The following is a 21,944-nucleotide window of genomic DNA, read 5'->3' as shown; positions in this document are numbered from 1 at the left end:
CTTAAAGACTTTCTGTGTGTTTATAGTCTTGCCGAAAGTCTTCACTAGAGTTTCTACTCAGGTTAGCTATATTTGAGTTGTCTTCCAAATATTTTTAATGACCCAACAAAATCTTTGTAACTTTAAGGTGGCTATTGCTGCTCCTTGTATCAAAAAGAAGCAATGAGGTTGAAAAACACCATCTTTATAAAAATTACATTGACTCATTTGAAGATTTCATTATACTCCAAGCCCGTTTTGATGTAATCCCATCTAGTTTGATAGAAACCATCTTCCTAGAGTCATATTTAATGGAGTTCCAGTGATATATCCCTAAACCAGCAAGTTCTTAACGACCCTGGAAAGTGACTGCTTGATTACACTTTAACGGTATTTGCAAATAAAATCACAAGTAATTAAGGGGAAATCTCCAGGCTTTTGAGCAAGTTTGATGCATGATAACTGCCTGATTCAGCTTCATCTAGAGTAATGCTGTGTAGGCAACAGCTACTGAGATCAATAGCAACGTAATGATAGCGGCAGAATTAAGTGAGTAACCTGAGAACTGTGCCTCAGAATGCATGCAGCTGCCACGAACCAAGGCCACACAGTGCACTCCGTGCTTCCGTCCTAAATGTTCATCAAAAGACGCCCTGCAGGAAAATGGAGTTAGATGCTCTTTATTGCTGATCGTGTCTCTTGCCACATTTATCAGGGAAATTGGATTAGCAGTTGGCAGCTGCAGGTAGACAAGATTCTGCAGTGATTAAATATGCAGCTTGGCTGCATTTGTTGTGACAGACCTTTAGTAAATTCTACTGTAAGCACCATCTGTCTAATTTGTATAGAGAAAACTTGGTGCTTTAAGCTACCGATAAAGAACTAAATCTGTTGCTTTATCATAAACAAAACTTTTGCACTAAATGCTTTTAAATGTAATTTATTAGGTTAAGGCTATTTTTCTATCATGATAAATAAATAATACATGCAAAAAGTGCTTTCAGGTACTTCATTTTGCAAGTACTAGAGGTAAAAACAGTTCTGTTTTGTTCTTCAATAAAGTATTTAGTATTCCAATCCACGGGAGGTGATGCTGTTAAAATATCTCTATGAAAATGCTGCAGGACTGCCAAATTCATTTAATTTGCAATCCTTACCAGGATTTTCTAACTCCATATTTATAGATATTTTTCAAATGCGAATTTCAGGATGAACATAAACATTAAGGACCTACATTGCCAAATTGAAATATGGTTTTGAGGCGGGGAAATGCTGCAAAACTCTTAAATTTATAGCTTTGTTTTCTTACTTAGTCCTAATAAAACTGAAGAGAACATTGAATTTTTGTCTTGGGTTTTTCTTTTCAAAGTAAAGGGGAAAAGAAAGAAATTGCCGCGACAAACCCTGGCTCTGAAGCGTTAGTTCACAGTGTATGTTTTTCTGCCTATGATTGTATTTATAGTAAAATATGGTCCTGTCCTCTGACTCCCCGTGCATCATTTTTGATTTGGCTGTGATGTCATTGGTTTTAAAGAAAATGAATGAAGACTTCTCTGAGGAAGAGGAGCAGTTAAATAGGAACCTGCTATCTTTAGTCCCTTCGTAAAAACTCCACAATGTTAAATTATTTAAAATCCTAGATTTTCAGCATGCGCACATTAAAAGTTTTCGCACTAAGTGCCAAATGTTGCAAACAGCACTTTAACAGAATGATTTTGCTTTGATCCCTGTAGCAGTTCCTGAATAATTTATCACAGGTTATTGCCTTAATTCTGGAGAGGGATAGAGCAATAAAGGCAGATGAAAACACTCCAGTTGAAACACCTTGGGGCCTGCTCATTCCTCTGACACGGCTCTTTTGTTGGAACTATTTAGAGGTTATTAAGATGTGTCTCCAGAATTAAGAGTATGCTGTAAGGATGAAGACAGCCATCTTAATTCTAAAGACAAAGCACAATGACCCTTCACCTTCTTTTTCTTTGTTGTTATTATATAGGAGAGTTATGAGGATAATATTATAGCTGCCCCCAATAGTGCCACTACAGTAAAGGGTCTGTCAGACTTTCCATTAGAAACCCTGTTTTGGGGGTCAGGGTGGAAGGAGCCGCATTTCAGCTGTTTCCCAGCCCATCCGTCTCACACTTGGCACACAGACAACCGTTCACCATGCAGAAGACTGAAGCACCAAGCAGCTTCTCCTGGAACCATCCAAAACAGGAATCTGTAGGATCTGATACCCCAGTCCTGGCCCACTCCCCCCAGACAGCCTCTTTAAAAATACAGGAGCCTCTCACTTTTCACATTAGTCAAGTGTTGACCAACTGCAACTTTCAAAATAAGCCTCTTTGTACTATTTTAAATGAGATGGTAAATTATGGCTCCACCTCCCTTAAATTTCAATCAGAAATTTAATATAAAATCTCACTCTGTGAAATTGTTTGGTATCCTGGTTGAGCACCTAGTTAATAGTTTTCCTTGTCTCATCCCAGAACTGGTTATGTTTTGGCTACCAAGAAAGTACTCCCTTAGGGTTGTTTGAGTATCTCTGTAGATTATTCCAGTTTTCTTGCTGCTTTGAGATAAAAAAATTATTTGAGCATAAGGAATCTGTTTCTTACATTAACACTGCACTTTGCTGTTTATTTGAATCTGTTGAAAGCATATTGAGTTATGATATTGTCATATGCTTCCTCTGCTTTGTAGTAACATTTTCTAAAATTAAACATTGATGTAATTTCATAGATTTGAGTCCGTTAGAGCCCTTCTATTAACTTGGCTTCTTTGAAAGGAAAAATTTTTGGTAAAATAAATATTTACCTTTTTGTGTAATAGGGGTAGTCTAAAATATTCTAAGAGACTTTTTTACTAGACACAACTCATGATTCCTATTGACTAATTTAGAGTTGAATGGTGAGTACCTTATATATATGTGAAAACTTAAGATTATTTGAAGAGTAGCCTGTAACCTATAAGTGTACATATTAAAAATAGAACAAAAAAGCACTTTAACAGAAAGACTGCAAAGTGAATTAAAATAGAATTATTTAAAAAAAAAAACTTCTTAGAAGATATATTTTGTTCTGGAAGCTATAAGAAACATGGAAAGCTGAGAAGGAGGGGAATAGGTTCCGGTGGTGAAAACAGGTTACTTAAAAGGCAAAATGATTTTGAAAAAATAGCAGTCACATGAGAACTAGAGGGAGACTGGCCGATCAGAGAGAAACAAGGACTGGTGAGATTATGAAGTGGAAAAGAGTAAATTATTTAAAGAAGCAGAAGAAGAAATTCAGGGTTTACAAATTCAGAAATTCAAATTGCCATCATTCTATAAGCTGTTAGGCAGTATAGAAAGGGAATATTCTAGTTACATTGAGTCACATTTTAGGTTTAGAGTTTTGCAGGGGTGGGGAGGGGAGAGAGAAAAAATTACAGCTACTCTGACAGATAAACTGTTTCCTGCTTTGAAATGTTTGTTCGCCATTAAGATGAGGGTCAGGATTCACTTCCAAGTCCTTAATGATAATTTAAATGCCTTCCTAAAGAGATTTTCATTTATTACCAAGAGTGTGAGGAAAAAGGAAATCTGATAAAAAGAAAAATTCAGAGACCATTTTCTGGCAGAATATTTCCACTGAAACAGTATCTTCAGAAATCACAGTTGCCTGTCTCAATTATCCCACCCCCTTGTTTTGCAATTATGTTTATTTGTACTCTTTGTTGTGACAGTGTAGCATCTGTTCATAGGTTTTCCTTTTTTTCTTCCCAAGTATCATCCTAAGGACAGCTTAATTAAGAATCCAGAATGCAAGTCAGATCTCTTATATTTACAAGTTTGTTTTGTTTTGTTTTTCTCTAAAACTAAATATTTATGGAACATTTGGACATATGTATCAAGCTCTTGTTAGGCATTTTTACATAAATTTATTCTATTTTTTCCTGACAGTGCCTCTGTGAGAGAGGCAGTGTTAGCCCCTTTTAAAGATGAGAAAACTGAGACATAAATTGTCTTGCCTTAATAAGTCTTACAGTTAAGAAGTAAAGCTGGGTTTAAATTCAAGTCTTCTGATACTGAATATAGAACGACTTTTTCCTTACAACTTGTCCTTGCTTGGGAATGTGAGCGCATTCTGAGTCTGTCATGGTACAAATAGGTGACCTGACCAGTTTTATTTTGTCCTAAGTTACTAAGGATATTCCTTAGGGACCTTTAAATGCCAGTGTGCTTTCAGGTTAAGCTTCAAATTGCATAATGGGACTGATTTCTTGCACGCTAATGTGGCTAAGATTTGGTGTTATTAAATAATGTCTAGACCCTGTACATTTCTGTCTTGTGGAATTATCAATCCTCATCTTTTTTTTTCCTAACTGGGCATTATTCAGAAATAAAATATGTTAAGAATCTAAATGTTCCTAAGCTATTGGAATTATAACTTAGCTCAATTTTTAAGAAGCAAAGTAGAGTTGGTCAGCAGATTTGATGGTCTGTTTGCTTAAAAAGTCTATGATTTTCTATAGAACGGTCTGAGCGAGACATTTTAGCTAATGAATCAAAATCAGATATGTGGTCATTATTGCCTGATTATTACTCCATCTGCTCTGTGCTAACGTGAAAATCAATTACAGTGTCTCTTTCCCACTGACAGCGTATGTTGATCGGGCTGGCAAGAGATCTTCGAGGGATTGCCTTTGCACTGAACACAAAGACCAGCTACACCATGCTGTTTGACTGGATGTATCCTTATTACACTGTGACAATACCAGCTCTGTGCACAGAGGGATGCCAGGCCCCTGGCTTTCGTTTAATAGTATGGCACAGTAGGGAAGAGGAAACAAAGCTAAATGAACTAATGTGTAATCAGCTAAAAATTACAGCACAGTGGCAGCAGCACAGATAACTGAGCACAGCATTTGGAAACCCAGCCCCAGAGAGGTCACTTTTTGGGGGGCCATTAAATATTGACAACTTAAAAATCACATCCTGAAATGATTGTTTATATTGGGGTTGCAGGGATAATTGTGCCAACGTCTTTAATTCGGGATCAATGAATCCTACCATTTGGCATTTTCTAGGAGATTTGGATTTCTGCTGTATCTCAGTTAGCAGGGCTAAGGTCACTTTATCTGTTTAAGGCTTAGCTCATCATGCTGTAGTTTTTCATCATCATAAAAATATCCATGGACATGAAAAGGGGGAAATAAATGGTTAGGATGTTTCATTTGATGTAAAATTTGAATTTACCTTTGCCAAGGCTTAGTACAGACAACAAAATAAGTAAACAAAGAAACAAACATCCCCCACAGAAATGCCTCTTCATGTAAGAGTAAAAAGAGCATGGGTTTAAACTCCTAGCTCTCCATTTGCTGTATAAACTTTGGCAAGTCTTTTCACTTTTTTGAGTTTCCTCATCAAAGCAAGGAGACATCCAGTATCATGGCTTATCGTAACCACTGAAATAAGTAATGCACTTTTCATAGTGTCTGGAACATAGTCAGTAGCTATGAATGGTTACTATCAATGTTGTTTTAACAGTATTGTGTGAATCCTCTTTGATCCTAACCGAAAGTGACAATTTATACAAGTCATATAAGTGTGACGATGTTTTCACCCCTTTGTACCTGAAACCATGAAAGCAAATATGAAAAACTCTATAACCTTAAAGCTATTTTATTTTTTAAGTCACATTATTTCTTAGTTGCTCCTTTCGAACCCTTCTTATCAAAATTCCCTCATAAATTAAATTGCAAAAAAAAAACTTCTTAAAGGCAGTCTTCAACTACTAATGGCAGAGTTATGGCCAAAACATAACGAACAAGATCTGGGCATGTTTTAGGGAGAACACTACGCATTAAATAAATTGTTTAACATTAATTTGAATAGTGACTTATGTTTTTAGTTACTGTTAAAACCTGCTTTATCAGATTTATGTGCCCATAGAAAGGTTAGAGAAGAAATGTCCATGTCATTGAGGAATCATATATGTCTCTGTATCAGGATACAAATTACACAAAAAGATTGTAGATTTTAACATGTGAAGTCATATACTTCTTTTAACTGTGAAGAATTAACTGGCATTACACATGACCATTTTGTTTCTCTAAACGTAAATGGGAGCTCACAAGGTAAAAACATTATTTGACAGAGTATGGAAGCCTTGTTTTGGCACTTTAATTGATGTTGATGTTGAAACCAAGCTGCAACTCTAGGCTGTCCAGCAATTAATGCTTCATGTTTACCTCATGAGCAGTCTTAACCAAAAGTCAGGATCAGAACTTTCCCCTCAGCATCAATGATTATAAATATCTGTCATAATTGATACTGACTAAAATACTTATAGAACATACTGTAATTTAAGTTTTTAATGAAGTCTGTTTTCCATTTCCTCACGTAGCTCCTTTTTGGCACCTATCTGAAATGAAACTTTTGTCCAGCAGATGGCAGAAAATAGCAAATGGAAAACCTTGGGACGTCCTTTCCTGTTTTGGACTACAAACCATTGTCTCCTCCTTTTGACCAAAGATGTTGATGTTATTAGGGTCAGAGGTGGAGGGCGAAGTGCCAGTTATGCAGGAAGCTGCGTTATACTGCCGAACAGCGTGGCTTGCTACTGGCCTTGCTTATAATAATTGAGTTTCAGTAGCAAATCAGCTTCCTTGGGAAAAGGCCAAAGGCTTTTCATAATTGTATTGACAACAAAATGAATATGATAAATGGTGTTCATTCAGTTGAGACAAGATTTATAGTTTTCCTTTGGGCAAAGGATGAAGAGCAAATATTTATAATAATAGTAAAATTTGGTTAAAAGTTACATTATTTGATAATTCAAAAAGCTTTATTAAAATATTTCGAAATACTTTAAGCAGTTTCAGGTGATAAAGTACAGATTCTCTCCAAAGTATTCTAGTAATGTAAAAATGAATAAGTATATGATAAAAAAAACATGGATATGAAAGTCATTTATTCTTCCTGAAATATTGATATGTCAAACCGTCAGTGATGATTCTCACATTACTGCTGGGGAAAGTTTATTTGCCTTTTATCCACATAAATGTGTGTTCTTTAATTTGCTATACAGTCCTTAGCATGCAGAAGAAACGTCCTTTAAGAGCACATGTCATCTTAAAGTCAAAATGCATTTTATTTATGGCGATTATTTGATAAAATGCTGTTTTAGCGGTTAGCTATTTAATTCAGAAACATTTCTATAAACACTGACTGCATTAACTGCTACGTGAACTATATTGCTTATCACTCTGTCCTTCCAAACCTAAATTGCCTGAAACTGCACAGCAACCATGTTGATAAATTGTTCCACTACTGGAAAATTGAAGAAGAATCATTGATATGCCCCTATGGTTAGAATGCAACAATATAAAAGCACCTTACTTTGCAGTGCATGGAGTCACCTTGTTTAAACTTTTCCCAGATCATACTTAGACTGAAGTACCAAAAATCAGAGGGAAATAGGAAAAAAAAGAAAAAAGAAAAAAAAAGGAATGTATACGATGCTGTTTCCTCACACTCATTCTTTTAATGGTCATAAACCCGATCTTTGAGTCCACAGTTTTTCAGTCATCCAGTCAGTGCTGTTGACTCATATGCATAAACACATTGTACAAAGACAGGTTAAGACCACGAGGTATGTAGGAAAGCACAAACTTTGGAACAGGACACTCTTAGATTTCAGTCCTGATTTTACCGGTTAACAACCTTTAGGGTTTGGGGTAAACTTCTTGCTTAATGTCTCAGAATCACAGCTTTCTCCTTCATAAAACAGAGCTAATAGTACCTATCTCACAGGTAGGTTGTAAGAAGTGAGTAAACTGACATGTACAAAGGGCCTAGTACAGTGTCTGGCACAAAGTAAACACACTCCACCTCTGTTGTTTGTTCCTTTCCCGAATATGGAATGAGATGAAGGAATCCCATTTGCCCACTTACTCTGCAAATTTGACTAAGGACTGTGCTGGGTTTCATGAGGGATATAGATTGCTTAGACTCAAATCCTACCCCAAAATGAGCCTATAGGTTAATAGAGTCAGTTAGGTACTTACACAAGTCAATGTAATAAAGTATAGAAGGTGATTCATGCCGTGACAAAGATACAGATAGAGTGATCGTGTTTAGCTGGGGCATCAGGAAAGGCTCTGTAGAGGTGAAGATATTTCCCTGGATCTTACCGAATAAGTAGGATTGGACTGTTGGGACTGTGAAGTAAGGGGTTTTCACTTGGTCTAAGCACACGTTTAGGAAGAATAGTGTAGATGTTTTGTTATAGATACCACTTATTCTGTGGATGGACATAAGGGTTGTCTGGGACCCTTGAATATCGGTCTAAGGAATTTAGACCCTTATTCCATAGATTTTTATAGAACAAGTAATGGTCTTGATTGACTAACAGAATCAGAGTTGTGTTTCAAGAAGAGGATAATCAGCAGTATATTGGAAGAACTGAAATAGAAAAAAAAAAAAAAGCAAACCTGAAAAATTGTTGTTCAACAGGCACTTTTTGAGTGCACTGTACCAGGCATGAGGAATGAATAAAACAATTCCTTTTTACAAGAATGAATAAAATGGATTGCTCCTTAGAAGCTCATAACCTAGTGGCTATAACAAATAACCAATAAACAATCCATGAGCTGTAACAAAGAGGCATGCAGAGGACCAAATGAATATATAAGAGGAAGAGATTGGCGTTTGGGGCAAAAAGACTTCCCGGGAAGTGAAAGTTGATTTTGGTGTTGAAAGATGTATAGGCATTTGCCAGACAGAGAGAATAAAGGCTCCCCAGCAGCATTTGCCTCTATGAGCAAAGATATGGACGTTTCACATTCAAGGCGTATGTTTAAAATAAGCTCTGAGCTTGCAGGCTATTTCTTTCTGGAACCACGTTCTCACACTCAACAGTTTTAACAAAAACTCTTTTGTTGCCCTCTAGTACATTAGAATTATTTCTCTACTATGAAATCCCAAAGGGAAAGAATTACGTTTTTACTCATTTTTGTTTTCTTGGGGTCTAGCACATGATAAGTACTAATAACTGCTGGAATGGATGGACAGATGGATGGATGGATAGATGGATGGATGGGTGGGTGTTGTCAAGAAGCAAACCTCGTACTTTTCAGTTTTTCTTATTTGGCATCTTATAAGGCAATGTCCTATCGTTAATGTTTTTGAGTTTTCATTTATCTGTTGTAGACCTTAGGAATTCATTGAGGAGATCTATGTGAAAGTAATTAGATCTGTACCCTCTCTACCAAAGGCCCCCACTGTCTTCCTTTTATCCATATATACGTAGTCCACACAAGGCCACTGGAAAATTAAAACTCAGAGTGGGTTCTGATCCTCACCCTGTAATCTGAGCCTGGCACTCTCACTCTGAAGCCCTTTTAACCTCCCTGCTTGGTAGACTTCTACTCTGCTTTCCAATAATCACTCATTTTCTCTGTGGCAGTCACCTCTGTCAGAAGCATATTAAAGTTGGCACCACTCTCATTCCACACAGAGAAGGGAGCATCCCCTCGTATCCCCTGGCCTTATCCCATATATGCAGCATGCTCTGAAAAATGTAATGGTCCCAGTGCCTTTAGAATGTCTTGCAAAGGGGTTTGTGCGTGATTATGATATTCTTAGATTCTGAGATCTGAGTCTTTTCAGTTTCCTGATACTTTCCTATTGATGATCACTGAGTTTGTGCTCAGCTCTCTCAGTGGAATACTTTCTCACCTGAGCTCTTCTGGCACTGCTTCAGATCTTGGGTACATCACTACTATGTGTACACCGCCCAGACTGAAGCATGAATTCCCCAAGAATAAAAGCCATATCTTACCTCTGAATCTCCAGCTCCTAGGACAGCACGTAGCATATAATATCTACCTTCTATCCAAAATGACAGATTTTCTGTTCCATAGAAAAAATAAAACAAGTTATCTGACAAGAGCCAAAATAGAGTTAATAATCAGGTTAATTGATTTTATATTTTTCATTTTTATCCAGCTGAACCCTCAGTCACACATACACACTCACTTCTCATCTCCCCTCTCTGCCTTGTTACCTTTGTAGTTCTTCCTAGCATACTGTGTATCTCTTTTATTTATTTTTCTGTCTTATTGAAATATAAATTCCATGAGCAGGGATTTTTTAATTTTTGGTCGTTGATGTCTCCAGAGAGTTTAAAAACAGTAGACAGTTACAGAATAGGCCTTTGATAAGTACTTATTAGGTAAATTGTTTCAATACTATACATGATACATCTAGGGGGGCAAAAGTGTTGCTTTTTGCACTTTTAGGGAGCATGCCACTCCTAGGTATTAGAAAGTTTCTTTTCACTGAATGTTACATGAATTATTTCCTGAAGCTTCAAAGTGAAGTGCACAGCTTGAAAGAATTAGGTAGTTCTAATCAAATATACTATAGCTCGTTTTGGGGTTGGCAGATTTACAGCAACAAATATTTGTTGAAGTCTACTTTGTGCTAGGATCATGCATGCGATAAGTGCCTAGGGCCTGCCCTCAAATAGCGTATACTATTGTAGGAGAGAGAAGATGCTATGATGGCACTAGCACAGGGTACCAGGGCCATGCACAGGTGACACACTTAGTCACGGGGGTGTGGGGGTGGTGTCAGGAAGGCTTCTTGGAATAATTAACATATATAATGAAATATGAGGGAGAAATAGGAATTAACAGGGACATGGTAGGGAAGCCCAGGTCTTTGTCCTTTAGAAAGTCACTATCTAATGAGGCAGACGGGTAATACAAACCAGCAACCCTAATACAGTTATAAGAGAAATGTGATCAAAGTGCTCATTGAACTTAGATGAGGAAGAGATTGATGCCTTTTGACAGAAAAAAGAGAAAGTTCCACCATCCCAGGGGAAGTAAAACTTTGAGCAAAGTGTCGAAATATAGTTAGGAGTGTGTTAGGCAGATAAAGCTGCGTATAGAGGAATAGAGACGAGAGAGAGTTGGCATCAGTGGATTTGCAGAAAATTAAGAATGGCTAAACCATAGATAAGGCAGGAGTACTAAGAGTTGAGACTGGAGGTAGGCAGGGACCAGGTATTAAAGGACCTTTTTTGCCATGATAAGGAACTTGAAACGTATTCTAAGAGCAGGAAGGAAAATTATGATGTTTCTCACCATGGAGATCACTACCCATACCACACAGGAAAGGAACACCAGTAAGTGACTGAGTTCCACACTTTGGCCTGAAACAAAAAGACACCCGTGTTGGAAAACATCAGAAAGAGAGACATTTAGGGATTAGGAGAAGAAAAAGGAAGTGAAGGTAGTAGCATAGGAAGAACTTTTTTTTCTGCTGCAGTTTTAGGCCTTGATTTTACACTTTTCTGGCCATTTAGCAAGGAGGAGACCAGTTATGGGTTAAAGGGCCAGTGGAGCTGAGTCAGAATTTTCCAGGCTTTGATGGTCTCAGCCGTTGACTTAACAGACGCATACACTCCTTAGTGTTGATGGGGATGTTTGAGAATTTCTCCTTGAGTATACATGGGACTGCCTTTTAGCAAAACTGACCTTGAGTAGATTAAAAGTTATCCAAAGCTTTTTTCAAGCTAGCATTCCCGGTGTTCCTTGGAGCCTTACTGGGACTAAGCAAAGTTAAGTCAACAACTTTAAAAAAAAAAAAAAAGAATGTAGATAATTTCTAAGCTGGGAGATAAATACATTGGGTTTATTACTATTTCCCTCTACTTTCATGTATTTTAAAAGTTACATAACATGCAACATTTTTAAGTAGTTTGATGCCCAAGAAACTGATAAATAGCAATTCAGACGTTTTCATCCTTGTTAACTAAATTTTTTTCTTTTCTTCAATTTTTAAGTGTAATGCTTTAAATATGTTACTTACATGATACTTTAAAAGTATGCCTTTTATTTATAGAATATGCCAAGAATAAAGCAATATATATGTATGAGATATGTTCACAATTAAGAGCAAGTCCCCAAGAAAAGTACAGCTGTACAGGTTAGGGAGAGCAATTTTTTTAAATTACCATTGTGTGCTAAACATAGAACAAATATGGATTCCTTTTTTTTTTCTTTCGAAGTGGCACTAATTTTCAGGAACAATATTTCTTTTGACCCTTAAATTCTTTAACAGGCTTTTATAAAAGGTACCCAACATATCTTCCCATTCTTCAGAGAGCCATTGAGCAGTGGTATGGAGAGCCAGCATGTACAACTCCCATCTTAAAGCTTATGGCAGAACTGATGCAAAACAGGTAAGAGGTGTGATAGGGGAGTGGAAAAAATACTCTCCTATTTGGCATCACTCCCCAAAGGCCAGACTTTCCTGCCTGATGTGTGTGTATTTAAGGCTTAGCAAGAACCCAGGAACCGAAACTTAAGATGATCAGTGAAGGTGACAGAACTAGAGATACAAGGTTGAGACCTTTGGAGAGAAAGAATATAATATACTTAGGTATATATGGGGACTATGGGAAGTGGAAAAAAATTTGGAAGACTGCAGCTACCATTATTTAAAATATTCAAAGGCACAAAATGGAGGAAGGGCAGATATTTTAACTGTTTCATTGCTTAACTGCAATTCTGTAGAATTTTTAAGGAGGAAAGAAGTTTAGAGGTCTCTGAGATGAGATGCTTTATTTTCATAGATAAGGGGACTGAGTCCCAGAGCAATTCATGGACACACAGTTTGTCTCAGAAGCCCTGGGGATTGTCCCTACTTTGGCTTCTGAGTTATCCTTTTTCCTCTGTACCAAGATGCATGTATGTGGATGATTTATGCAGTCAACAATTTTTATTTAAATACCAACTACAACACTTCTCAGAAATTACCTTGTTGACCTTATAGTTTACATAGACAAACGGATATTCAAATTCTCTGTATATAAATATTAACAAAGATGTAGCTAAAAGAGAAAAATTGCAATAAGCTAATTGGTTTTGCCTCTTTAAAATATGTCATTATGAATATGGCTTCGCACCAAATTACTTGTCACTTAGCCATCCCGTTTCATCAGTTCCTCTTTGTAAACTGCGTGTTGAAAGGGATATATCCAGGCAGGAAAGGAGTATGGATTGCAGCTCTAATTTAATCTCTGGTGCTGAGTTTTTCGCAGCAAAAATTTAAAATTTTTAAAGCAAGAGGTAGAAAAAGACCTGGCAAATAAATAAATGTGAGTATTATTCTCTTGAAAACTGTTAGTTTTTTTTTCTAACTATTCTCATAGGTGCCTTAAATTCTAAAGGAACTGTGGCTATATATTTTATATTAGAAATTTAGGTTTTATTAAGCTATAATTATTTCAGCCAAATAATTGATATTATTTATTACTGATATTTAATACTAAAGGAAAAACATTACATTGTAAAGTATTTTGTATTTGCCGTAGATGGATAATCCATATCTAGCACAAGTGTCCTAAGAACTACCTAGTAAAAATTTGTAATATCAGAAAATATTATCTTGTCTTTGTTTCTCTAGAACCTAATGTGAATTATGTATATATATATTTCTTTAATCAGGAATTGTATGTCAACAATCAGACATTTACAATAATATTTCTAATAAGTTGTAATTGCTCTTAATTCTAAAGCATTTTGAAAAAGCATATAGAGAAGCAACAATTTATTCTATTCCTGGCGAAAGGACGTTAGCAAGTATCTTTGGTTTTTGATATTTCTTTGCTGTGATCTGTTTGATATTTTTGCTAATCCATGTACAAATATACTATTATTTCTTGAAAGCAGAGTGACAAGGCATAATCAGAGCCAGCTAAAGGCAAAGTGATGTTAAAAAAAGCAAATGGTATGTCAGGATAGCATGTCAGTTCTTTACCATTTTCCTACTCTTCCCCACATGTCAGGAACTAGGGAAGCAGAACTGTTCTCATTTAGAACTTATTTCTCTTTATGTGATCCATGTGCAATGGTAACTTATAATCTGTATGTAACTCAAGGTGTTTGAAATATGCTTGAAGTATCAGATGATTCATTATGCATATGAGCAGTACGAAAGGGACCTAGATTTCCTACCTGTTATTTTAGAATTTGTTTTAATGCTGTGTGTTGGGCACTGTAGGAGATCTCAGATGTAAATCTCTACCCGAGTATCTATATAAAGTTACACATACATACTTGGGGTTTTTTATTATCTGTCAACCACTTTGCATGAAAGGAGAAGGGGGGTAAGAGGTCTGTGATATAAGATGTCACGATGTTGTTTGATGGATAAAAAACTGAATTCTTTGAATCAGCAAATAAAAGAAAATAACTTAATTGTCCCAGTATCTTTATAGTGAGAAAATTAGCACACACATTTTATCAGCACTAGTAAATGGAATGGCACTTTAAAAAGGGATCATTGTACTGCTGCTACTTCTAATAAATGAAAGTTCTAGGTATTTTGAGTCTTTATTTGGTTTCTTTATCTGCACATATAGTCTGAATTTTTGCTGTATTTCTTAGATCCCAGCGTTTGAATTTTGATGTATCATCTCCTAATGGAATTCTTCTCTTCAGAGAAGCTAGTAAAATGATTTGCACTTACGGTGAGTATCCTTTTCCATATTTGTCTCTGCAATATAAGTTTTATCTCTTTGGAGGAAAGAAAGATGTTAGTTATTTTGTTCTTTTGAACCTTCATATCTGTATGAATTTGTGAAGTGGATGATAGGAGTGCATGAAGCCAGGTAGCTATCATATTGGCATCAGAAGTAAGCAGCATGCCTCTGACTACAGATCATGCCTGACCAACTTGATGAATTTCTTCTGGATAAAATTGCAGCGTCAGTAGGCAAAAGGAATACACTAGATAGAATATTGAAAAGTTATAGCACATTCAGAATTGCTAAAAGTTACATCTTGGAAAGAATGTTAAACTCAGTATGTCACCAGCACTGGATTTCGGAAAGATACCCTGGTAAAAAGCAGTAAATATTTTTATAGGGAATTTTTGCGTACTGCACCCCCAGAATCAGAGTTCTACAGTAAAGATTGTCCTATTCAATTAGAGTAAAAAAAAATGGTTAGTAGTTAGAATTGAGCCTTGGAACTACCATAAACCCTAATACTTGCCAATTCTGACAGCTTCATCAATGAAATTCTCAATTTCTGAAACCTTTATACAGCCAGGGAATGAGGGTGTGATACAGTGGGTAAGAATCCTCTGATGGTTTGCCACACACTCACTGAACACTAACTGTAAGCTGGACTCTGCAATGTTCTTCTCCTTGAGAGATGTTTCTGTGTCTTATTCTTTGTCTCCTTTTTTGCCTATCTGTTCTTACTTTCCCAAATCAATAGCCAACTCTATGTTTGGCCTCAAAAATTGCCTGTGATTCTTACACTTCTTTTTGAGTACCTAGAAACAGATTTTATGAAATTTTGTGAAGCTTCTTTAAGTGTACATGTAGGAACAATCGTTGAAGCATAAAACTTTTTTAGAAGTAAAAGCCTATTTCTTTCAGAAGCAGAAAAACAGTTGTTTTAAATTGTTTTTACTTCAACTCAAAACATTCTGGAACTCTGTTCTGTGTGCAGTGTAGGCCTCTGTTAAAAATGCTTAGTTTTAATTGTACATTTAATTTTTAGAGTTAAGAGATTTTAAGTGTATGGAAACTGCAGAGAGCACCTCTTGAAGGCAGTAGACCTGCACTCTCTTATTTTCATCTGTACCAGCAACTATATTGCCACAACTGTTGGTTGAAAATGGACACATTAGAATCATATAAAGTAGAAATGGTTTGCCTCCTGAAGGTAAAAATGGACCCCTTTTTAAATACTCTCAATACAGTTAGCTGCATTTCCAGGGTGTATCTAATCCTTCCAGCATCTTATCATGCAAAAATAGATGACTGGCTCTTTTTCCAAAAGCATGGTATTTTAGAAAAAGCATTGTTTTTGGAGATTTAAGGATCTAGTACCATTCCTAATACCAGCCCTCATCAACTCCATGACCTTCAGCCAAGCCTCTTTGTGTCTAGTTTTCTCCTAGATGAAATTAAAAATAATGAATACCTACCAACCTACCTGTCTAGTTAGGATCAGAGGTGGTTAACTGAGCTACTTGAAGTAAAAGACTTGGCACAGGGTGTGATATGGATTAGGTACTCAGTGAGCCAAAGTCATTCTCTTACACTCACAGAGCTAGCCTTCTTTGGATAGGAGTTCACTGACCAAAACAAAAAACCAATCACTCTTTTGTTCAGGGATGCCTCCTGCTTGGACCATACTGTCCTGCTTCCTTCTGCCTGTGACAAGTGCTAAGTGTCTCCTCGCTTTTTAAAAAGAAGTCATATTTCCCATTCTGAAACAATGCATGTATAAGAATTTCTTAATAATAAATAGAGCTTTAACTGTACAAATGAATCCTATTACTGTCCACAATTGTATCTTTCCTTCCCCCTTTTCTGGATCCAGTTTCTCTCATTAAGTGTAATGTTTCCTTTGAGGCTTACTTACTGTTGCAATAGGGCTGATGAGAGCAGCAGCTCCCTGCTCTTCCGGTATCACTGGATCTCTAGTGTAGGACAGAATGTATGTCCAGCAAGTGGCACCAAATCTATGGGCTTCAAAAGCTATTCAGTGATGTCAAATGTGATGTCAAATCTATGGGCTTCAAAAGCTCTTCAGTCTTCTGTCAGGTTGTTTGACATAGACAAAATCATTGCAGCAAAAGCTGAGAAAGGTAACTGTGTGAGTATTACATTGGAGGAGGGGGAGACAGAGAGAGAGGGAGAAAAGGAAGAAGAGAAGGTGGAGCAGACAAGAGAAAACCTCCAAAGTGTTCTTGAGAAGAAAAGCCAGTAAGAAGTTTTCTTAACACTGAAGAAGGACCAGGAAATTAGGGTAAGGCTCTGCTCCTCAGTTTGGACTAATAATGACGGTAGCTTCCATTCTTTTAATCAGCTACTATGTGCCTGCTCCTATACTAGACCATTTATCATTCATTAGCCCGTTGAATCCTTAAGGTATTATCATCTGCCACTCACTAGTCATTTGGCCTTGGTTGAGTTGCTCAGCCTCTCTTGCTTCAGCTTCTTGTTAAACAGAGAAAATAATACACTGTGTAAGGTGGTTATGAGGATTCAGTTACGCAATGTGTGGAAAGCCCTTAGACCAGTTAGTTACTACAATTACTGTTATGGAGAAATTGAAGTCATGGAGGTTAAGAGATTCACCAGATGTTGCATAGCTGGCAAGTAGTCAGATTGGAATTTCATTCCAAGTCTGTATAACTTCATATAACAGCCTTTCCATATTCCTTTCTGCCACTTGGGAGTTGCCACATGAAAACTGTGCCTTTGGTATTTTTGATGAAGCACTGTTCTTTAAAGTATGGTGGTTTCTGTCCTAAAACTTAAGGGAAGTCAAAGTCAAAGGGAACTCAAGGGCAGAATGTCCTTTAACTTTGTCGCCAGTAACTCTGACACATGCATGTTACATAGTATAGTAGAAAAGCCTTTTTCAGCCTTCATGATTCCCATGCCGGCCCTGATCAGCCAAGCTTGATTTTGTCTGTCTTTACCTTCTGTGATGTTTTATTACCCACGCTTTTACCTCTGGAGGTTCTAATATGCTCACTGAAGGGAGATCGTGTGGTTGCCATCCAGGAGTCTAGACAGTGAGGGAAAGAATGACAGAAGAGCGGGCATTGTTTATTTCTTTGGTAAGCCAAGGTGAAGGAAGGGGAAGCCCATGGAGGAAAGAGGCCAGAACATTCTTTGATCCCTTCTGTTCCCATTCTCACTGGGTTACTTCTCTGCTCACCTCTCATGGGCAGTATTTGTGTAGTCAGTGATTGGGGCGGTGCAGAGGCGGAAGGACTCGGAAATTTCCAAATGCACCTGATTTGTTATGTATTTTGTAGAATACCTCCACCTTGCTGCTCAATGAGACTGGCAGGAAAATAATACTTCTGATATGCTGTTTTATTTATCTACATTCTGTCATGATATACTTTGATGTAAGTTTTTAATTTTGCTTCAGCTCTCAGCTGCTCTCGCCGTTACAGCTCAGGGTCAGCAGTGAGGTTAGCCACAGTAGCACAAAACAATTTCCTGTTTGCACAGCCCAGGTAACATTTGGATGAGGATTAGATTTTACCACATTTTCTACTAGCCCAAGCCTATTATTTCTAATGAGTTTTAAATTGCTTCAAGAACACGTATTTCAAAATTTAGTGCTATGATCTGTTCAGCCTGAGCAACTTAATAAAAGAAATTTCTTTCTTAAATTTTTGGTTAAAATGTTGCATGCAGTGTAATAAATGTTATTACTTTGGAAACCTACTTCTCTGTTTTAAGAACTGGATGTTTTTTATGCTCAATTTCCATTTGTCTAATCTTTTCTTCCCTTTGCCTCTGGGTAATGGTATCTTTAGTGACATCTGTTGGTTGAAGAGTACACAGAAGGGAGAAAGGGAGAAATAGTGATTGTTTTTATAAGGCTGGCAAAAATAGAACTGCTTTTATTCCTTCCTTAGATACCTGATTTAAGAAAGCTTAATGTGTGAAGAATCTAAGCGTTAAAAATGGATAGAACAGTTATAATTATTTATTAAACATAAGAATTTACATCAGGGTGCTTTTGAGCAGTGTATGCTCCAGGTGCATTTAAGGTATGACTTAATAATATGCTTAAACTGAATTTGCAAAGTGATATACAAGCCACTGTTATTTACTAAGAAACAGACCAGTGGTTTTGGTTTTCCAGCTGGGTTTTGCAGAGCCCCAGAGATCTGTGAAAGTACCACAGAGGTCCTCCAGAGAAGGGGGAGGAGAGGGGACCCTACTGCCACTTTGACTAGAGCCACCCAGCTGCATATAGTTGCATTAGATTTATTTGTAAGAGGGGTCACCTGTTTAAAGATTTTTTTTTAACAAAAGACCTTGAAAATTACTCGCATGTACTATTAGAAGCATTGTAAGAATGAAGGATTATGATTTATATTTATGCTCAAATGATTACAAAAAGATAGCTGAAGAATGTATTGGTCTTGAAATAACTACAGACTTAATAAAATGTTACCAGGAAATAGCAGTTCTGGAAAACAGATTATTTAGGAACCATGCATATAACCTTAGATTCTATCAGAAACTTGGTCAGGGACATAGAACAACACAGTAGTTAAGTAAGAGCACAAAAATCTTGTGAAGGCAACAGAATGATCAACACCTCGAGGATCCCAGGCCTTGAGGAATACATTCCACAGTGAATCCACACGCAGTGGAATTGCCCTTCTGCACATGAGCAAAAAATGCTACATAAGCTGTTAAATAAGTGAGGGTGATCTCTGAACAAGTGCTTAGAGTTCAGGAGATTATTTCATCCATGCAGTTAATGTTTGTTGAGTGTTTACTCTGTGTCTGATACTGTGAGAATTACAAGGGACAGGAAGAGAAATAAGCAAAAAAGAATCTTACTGATTCTTCCCCTAATTGAGTTCAGCAGTGGATTCAGACCAGTAAGTGAAGAATTGCTCTAAGGAAGGTGATAGCAGTGGGAGTGATGAGAAGTGGTTGGATTCTGGATATAATTTGAAGGTAAAGCGAATCAAATTTCTTGGTGGATTGGGTTTACAGTATGAGGGGCATGATGTAATCAAGGGATTTGGTCATAAAAACGGTAAGGATGAAGTTACCATTAGCTGAGATGGAAAAGACTGAGATGAGTGTGAAGGGGATCAGAAGTTCCGTTTTGGTTGTGGTGAGCTTAAGATGCCGATTCAGGTGGGGGTGTTGAATATGGCAGAGTAGGATATACAAATCTGAGGTCTGGTGAGAAACAGATACGGTAGTCGTTGACTCTTAGATGGTATTTAAAGCTGCAAAACTAGATAAGATCACTGGGATGGGGTGTGAATTTAAATATAGAAGATCTCGGTTTGTGCTCTGGGGTACGCCAGTGTTAGGAAAGGGAAAGAGGAGGAACCAGCAAAGGACAGACTGAGCAAACACTGAAGTAAGAGAAAATCAGCAGAGTGTGTGTCTTGGAAGACACGGAGGACGGGGTGGACAGCTATGTCAGAAGCTGCCAACGAATCAAGTAAAATAAGAACCAAGAGTCAACCATTACATTTAGGGACAAGGAGATCCTTGGGAACCTTGAAAAGAGCACTCTGAGTGGAGTGGGTGTAAAAGAGAATCAGGAGAAGAAATGAAGGCAGTGGAGACAGACTGTTCTTTGGGGGAATTTTGTTACAAAGAAGAGTATTATCAGGCAGGAAAGTAGGGCCAAAAGAAGGGTTTATTTAAAAAAAAAAAAAGATTGAATAGGAGGGAAGGGGGGAAATTACTATATTTTGTTCTAAGCACCTAAGAGGAGATGGGAGCTAGTTGAACATGTTGAGGGGCTTGCTGTTTCAGAGGACAGTATGTCTAAGTGCAGATGCTAGCAGAGAGGTGGAGGTGGTAGTGGACATTCAGAATTAGAATATATTCCCAGAAGTGGCCTGATGCATTTCTTTATATTTTTAATAAATTTTACCAAATTGCCCTCTAGAATGGTCATACTAATTTACATCCCCAGCGATTTTCTTAATTTCCCACATTCTTATCAATACGGCATTATTTTAATCTCTTTCAACCTGAGAGGGAAATATTATATTCCTTTCCAGTCTTCACAGCTTCATTTCTGTCCCAGACCATTTGCAACCCAGGGCCTTGGCTGGTTTGCAGTCAGAGAGGGTTGAGTGACCTGACGTGAAGGGGTGTCAGCAAGCTTGCAGTTCTCTTCCCATAACTGCTCTGATGGTGAATGGAGACATTCAGCCTATAGAGCTGTTAGCTGAATATCAAATTTATTTTAAAATTTTAGAGATTGAAGGGTAGGGGTAAATCAATGTAATGGATTGCTTTGTAAGCCAGGAAATAACATTGTTCATACTGTTAGTTCTTCCTGGTTCAATGTACTATCGTGTATCTTGTTTCTTGCACCTTTTTTTTAAAGTGTTTTTTTGAGGGCACAGAGAGCAGGTAGACTATGGGTCAGAGAACTACATTGTGAGCCACTGCAGCCAATTCTCTTTTGAAAGAACAAAGGGAAACTGGTCAAAGATGTGGTATTGACCTTTTCTTGAATTATGTATTAGAAGGAAGTGATGTTACTCTGCACCACATGCACCCAGCTTTACCTCCTCCTCTTTTTCAGGCCATAGCTCCCCGTGTATGAACTTGCAGGCTATTAGACTGGAGAAAGAAGTGAACCCCTTGTATTATGTATTGTTATAGTTTGTAGAGCACTATGCCAGTACTGTGGTAAGCACTTTACATACGCTGCCTCCTTTACTTCACGTTAAGAGCCTTGTGAGTTATGTGTCCTCATTATCCTCATTTTATAGATGAGGGAACTGACTTACAGCGGTTGATAATCTGCTCAGACACTCAGGTAGTAAGCAAAGATGTAGGACTCAAACCCCAGGTCAGTATGACTCAGAAGCCCACCTAGTTCATCACTACCTTTTATACTTACTGTATGTTTATTTTCTGTTAGAATGTTACCTTGTTATATAGTTCTCTAGCTGAGGCCTGTGAAGGAAGACCACTTCCCTTTGGTGTAGGGAGCAAGGAGCCTCTTCTAAAGAGGACATCATGGAGTCCTAACCAACACACACACACACACACACACACACACACACCCTTCTAAGAGGACACACTCTTCTAAGAGGACATCATGGAGTCCTAACCAACACACACACACACACACACACACACCCTTCTCCAAAAAAGACAGAGGATAGATGTTACGGAAGAGGAAACCAAGCAGTGAGGGAAATATATCTAATAAGCAAAATTATATCAGGAGTCTTCTGTGCTTATTTCCCAGTTTTTCCCCTTATTATTTAGTGGAATTTCTTTTACTGTTACAGCAGATACAACAGTAAGAACGGCAGTTCCGTAACATCTGTGCTTACCTTCCCCAGTCACTGCCTTTGGCCAGGTTAACCATTCGATTCACAGCATTCTTTTCCCAAGCCCCAGCAT

The 21,944-nt window shown here is 37.5% G+C and overlaps 1 protein-coding gene across 4 annotated transcripts in view; it reads left to right on the top strand.

The window, feature by feature from the left end:
• Positions 1-21,944, top strand: part of RANBP17 (RAN binding protein 17) — a 267,383-nt gene that overhangs the window by 201,321 nt on the left and 44,118 nt on the right. For all 4 annotated transcript variants that reach the window (XM_072947248.1, XM_072947247.1, XM_072947249.1 and 1 more), the window contains 3 exons: positions 4,623-4,711; positions 12,111-12,218; positions 14,428-14,510. In XM_072947248.1, coding sequence (XP_072803349.1) covers positions 4,623-4,711; positions 12,111-12,218; positions 14,428-14,510 — 280 coding nt within the window. The remainder of the gene's footprint in view (positions 1-4,622; positions 4,712-12,110; positions 12,219-14,427; positions 14,511-21,944) is intronic.

This window comes from Vicugna pacos, chromosome 22, assembly GCF_048564905.1.
Source record: "Vicugna pacos chromosome 22, VicPac4, whole genome shotgun sequence".
In the NCBI taxonomy this organism is placed as follows: domain Eukaryota; kingdom Metazoa; phylum Chordata; class Mammalia; order Artiodactyla; family Camelidae; genus Vicugna; species Vicugna pacos.
Note: the sequence above shows the minus strand (reverse complement) of the source record. Positions and strands in the feature narration are given on the sequence as shown.